This window comes from Lactuca sativa, chromosome 6 (genome assembly GCF_002870075.4).
Source record: "Lactuca sativa cultivar Salinas chromosome 6, Lsat_Salinas_v11, whole genome shotgun sequence".
Classification (NCBI taxonomy): Eukaryota; Viridiplantae; Streptophyta; class Magnoliopsida; order Asterales; family Asteraceae; genus Lactuca; species Lactuca sativa.
The window spans coordinates 75,622,547-75,626,512 of record NC_056628.2 but is presented as its reverse complement, the minus strand read 5'-3'; the positions used below and the strand labels follow the sequence as shown (position 1 = coordinate 75,626,512).

The 3,966-nt window shown below is 35.1% G+C and overlaps 1 protein-coding gene across 1 annotated transcript; it reads left to right on the top strand.

Annotated features, from left to right (window-relative positions):
- The first annotated feature begins 725 nt into the window (after window positions 1–725).
- LOC111890215 (ferruginol synthase 1) lies at window positions 726–1,954 on the top strand. The gene has a single exon (XM_023886367.3). It carries the CDS (start codon window positions 825–827, stop codon window positions 1,761–1,763), a length of 939 nt encoding a protein of 312 aa, XP_023742135.1. The 5' UTR covers window positions 726–824; the 3' UTR covers window positions 1,764–1,954.
- The last annotated feature ends 2,012 nt before the right edge of the window (window positions 1,955–3,966 follow it).

Below are 3,966 nucleotides of genomic sequence, written 5' to 3'. Positions count from 1 at the left end.
ACGACGAAGATGATATATGGAAATACAAGATACCTAGCTTAATCTTTAATTTGAGATTTTGCTTGGGAAGGGTATTTTGGGAAATTCAATAAAATTTTAAGGTCTAAATAAGTTTTTTTAATATTAACTTGGTATAATTCAAATTAAAAATTACGTTTTGATATAAATATATATTTTATAATTTGATCAGGATATAGAAATAATTTTGATTTTTAGAAGGCTGTAGAAATAGTATCTAAAATTCAAAAGGATATGAATCAAATTTTCTCTAATTATAAAAAAGAAAAAAAAATAAAGAAAGATATAAAAGTGTTTTTCATATGCATGAGAGACCAACAATTGTAATTTCTTCATAACACAAATACACGATCTATCAACATTGCAAATGTTTGACCAAGTATCAGAATCTAAGTATCTACCTACCACATGGACCAGAACTATAATTCACTCAAATATAAAATATCACCTACAGGAAGGCTTTCAATAATGGAATTGACATTTTGAAATTTCCTGATAAATAATTTAAGCAATTATTAATCTTGAACAAAAAAAAATTATTAAATATCATGATTTGTCGCTAACAGGATGACCAATGTGTCATTCAAAATAGAAACAGAAAGTAATGGTATCTAACCGTTTCTGAAATAATAGAGTATAAGGTTTCACACGGTTTTGACTTTCGGATTAATAAGCAATAAATATGAATCACGCATATATAATTTTAACATTTTTGGCTTGTTTAATTTAAGCAAGCAGTCGCTTGGGGTTTAAATCCGGAAGACGATTTTCTTTTATGGTATTCACATTCATCATATTCGAAAAAAATGGAAGAACTGTCGGCCAGCAACAAAGACCACTTTACTCTTGCAGTTGCCACCATTTCAGTAATGATCTTTGCTATTTCATGGCGGAGATGGAAGTCTTCGAGCTCTTCAGGTGCACCATCATTGCCACCAGGTCCTCGTTCCTTGCCGATTGTAGGTTACCTTCCATTTCTTCGTCGTGACTTACACAAACAATTCCGTAACATGGCTCACATTTACGGACCCATTTTCAAGTTTCACTTGGGAAGCAAACTTCATGTCGTCATAAATACACCTGACCTAGTAAAGGCTGTGGTACGTGAGCAAGATGACATATTTTCTAACCGGAATCCGTCAATAGCTGCCTTAGCGATCTCCTATGGAGGCCGAAATGTAGTATTTTCTGACAACAATTCAGATTGGCGTAACCTTCGTAAGATATTTGCCCATGAGGTTCTAAGCAACAAGAATCTTGAAGCGTGCAGGTTTTTTCGAAGGGATGAAGTGAGGAAAACTATCAAAAATATTTATAGTAAAATCGGGACCACAATTGACATCAGCGAGATTGCTTTCTCAACAGAGGCTAACGTCCTTACAAGCATGGTTTGGGAAAACACTTCAGATCCAAACGCAAAAGGTCGCCAATTTGGAGCAGAGTTGAAGAGGATTTCTTCAAATATCGTTGAGCTTCTAGGACAACCGAATCTCTCTGACATCTTCCCTAGTGTTGCATGGCTTGATCTACAAGGCATTTTACGGAAGATGAAGAGGCAGGATTGTATAGTCGGTGGATACACCATTCCAAAAGGATGTACTGTGCTTCTGAATGTTTGGTCAATCCATCGGGATCATCGGTATTGGGACAATCCGTTAATATTCAATCCAGAGAGGTTCTTGACAAACAAATATGATTTCAAAGGAGGCAATTTAAATTTGATATGCTATGATAAGGATGGTTAATATTGTTTAGATACCTCCAAAATCGATTTAGTTTGACCCAAAATCACCTTAGAATAACTCATTATCACTTGGAATTAATTTGGGAAGAAAAGGGTAAAAGTTAAGATTCTTCGTCTTAGATGCCCCTTACTGTGACATCCTAAAACTTCTCGGATAGGAAAAAACCGATTTAGTTTATGCTTTTAAAATAAAATCAGAGTAATCTTTCAAAAGGTGTTGCGGAATTTGTTCCCAAAACAAAATATAATAAAAAAGTTATCAAAGCATTTCTTAAAGAAATGTATTTTCATTATATAACAAAATCTCGGGATGTCATGTTCCGATGCAGACCAAAAACATAAATAGTACATTACAAGTCTTACAACAGTTATTTACAACTACTGGTCTATAATCCAAAAATCCCTCATCATAATCCATCTATGCTCTGAGTCCACTACATGTAATATAAAAAGTTGAGTGCATAGGCTTGGTAGCCTGGTGAGCATATAGGGTTTTCAACCCACAAATAATAAATTTATTAATTTCATCAACCACAATAAATTTATTTATTATGTTTAAACATCAAATAGTCAACCGAATTTCCTACCCCCATTATCTTCTTTACTCTTAAGGATCCACCCTAAGAAATCAGTTATTCCTCGTTCATTCATTCCTAAGAATTTGCCTGAGAAATAAGCACGAAGTCCATCTTTGCCTATGGCGCAACTGCCAATGTTATTTATTTGGCGCAGCTACAAACAACATCATTTGTTCTCTAATTGGCACAGCTGCCAATGTTATTTATTAGGTGCAGTTGCAAACAACATCATTTATTCTTTAATCGGCACAACTGCAAATATTGTTTATTAGGTGTAGCTGCCAACAACATCATTTATTCTCTATTAGGCACAGTTGCTAATGTTATTTATTAGGCACAGCTGCCAATAACATCTATATCATCTTTCATCCCTCATTCTTTATCTACCTACACTTCGCCCAATATATTTGTAGATATAAAATACATATACAGTTTAAAACATGTATAAAACATTCATTAATCATCCATCTCAAGAAAACAAACAACATATACTCACATAGCATGCATTTTATATAAAATACTTCATATATATGTGTAAGCTGAAAGTGAATATATACTCACTTGGTAAAACGGTGATTGGACAGCACTTCATTTTTTTTAAAACAATCGTTTCTGATGAAACTGGGATGGTTTCTGAAAAAACAGACTTCATGTGGGCAGAGTTTCAGCTCGAAAACTATTTTTCTCGGGATCTTCGGGGTTTTCTTATGACGCTAGGATGATATAGTGCGGTTAGGTGTAATTTTTGCAATATTGAAGAAAGTTTAGGGTGGGAGAATGAAAGTTTGCAACCTAAAATTGGATGGTTTCGGGTGCTATTTATAGTGGCTGATCCCAGGAGTTACGATTGGCTTACATCGAATACGTTGGGCGTACTAAGGGATAACTCCGGATGCGTCCAAGCTACGAACGCATGGCTTTCATGCAATAGAGTAGGTTGCGTGAGCGATCTCAGACTCTGCACACGAGTACGCTGGGCGTACTCTGAATTTCCAAGCATAAAAAATTCTTAACTTTCGCATACGAGCTTTATTTTTTGACGTTCTTTATATCCATGTGTAGCTGAGACTATGCTCTACAACTTTCGTTTAGACTCCGTTGGCTAATTTTGAATTTATTTTTAAAGTTATATTTTTAATAGGCCAGGACAGGAAAATTCCGTTAAAAATTCATAGCTTCTTCATCTGACATCCGTTTTCGTCCGTCTTTTTACCGTTGAACTAATAGCAACAAGATCTTCAATTCTCGTTTAGGTTGTTTTGGCTAAAAATCACCCGATCTAAAATTCGAGTTTCGGGCTGCATAGTGTTATGTCAAATCTTAGAAAATTCATAATTTCCTCATATGAAGTCATATTTGGACATTCTTTTTACGCACTATCTCTGTTTAATGAACACTACGACTTTCGTTTAGATCACTAAGACTAAAAAGCAATTGGATCTGGAAGAAGATTGTGTCCAGGTGTTCCATTGGCGGAGAAAATGCAAATGTATATCTTGGCATCGCTCTTACACTCATTCGACTGGAGCTTGCCGGAGGGTGAAGAGCATGACCTCTCTGAAAAATTTGGAATTTCACTAAAGAAAAAAGAACCACTCATCGTTGTTCCTTCACAAAGGTTGCCAA

Bases quoted from the DNA above. Each gene is read 5' to 3' on its own strand.
- LOC111890215 (XM_023886367.3), top strand. From the start codon at position 825: ATGGAAGAACTGTCGGCCAGCAACAAAGACCACTTTACTCTTGCAGTT.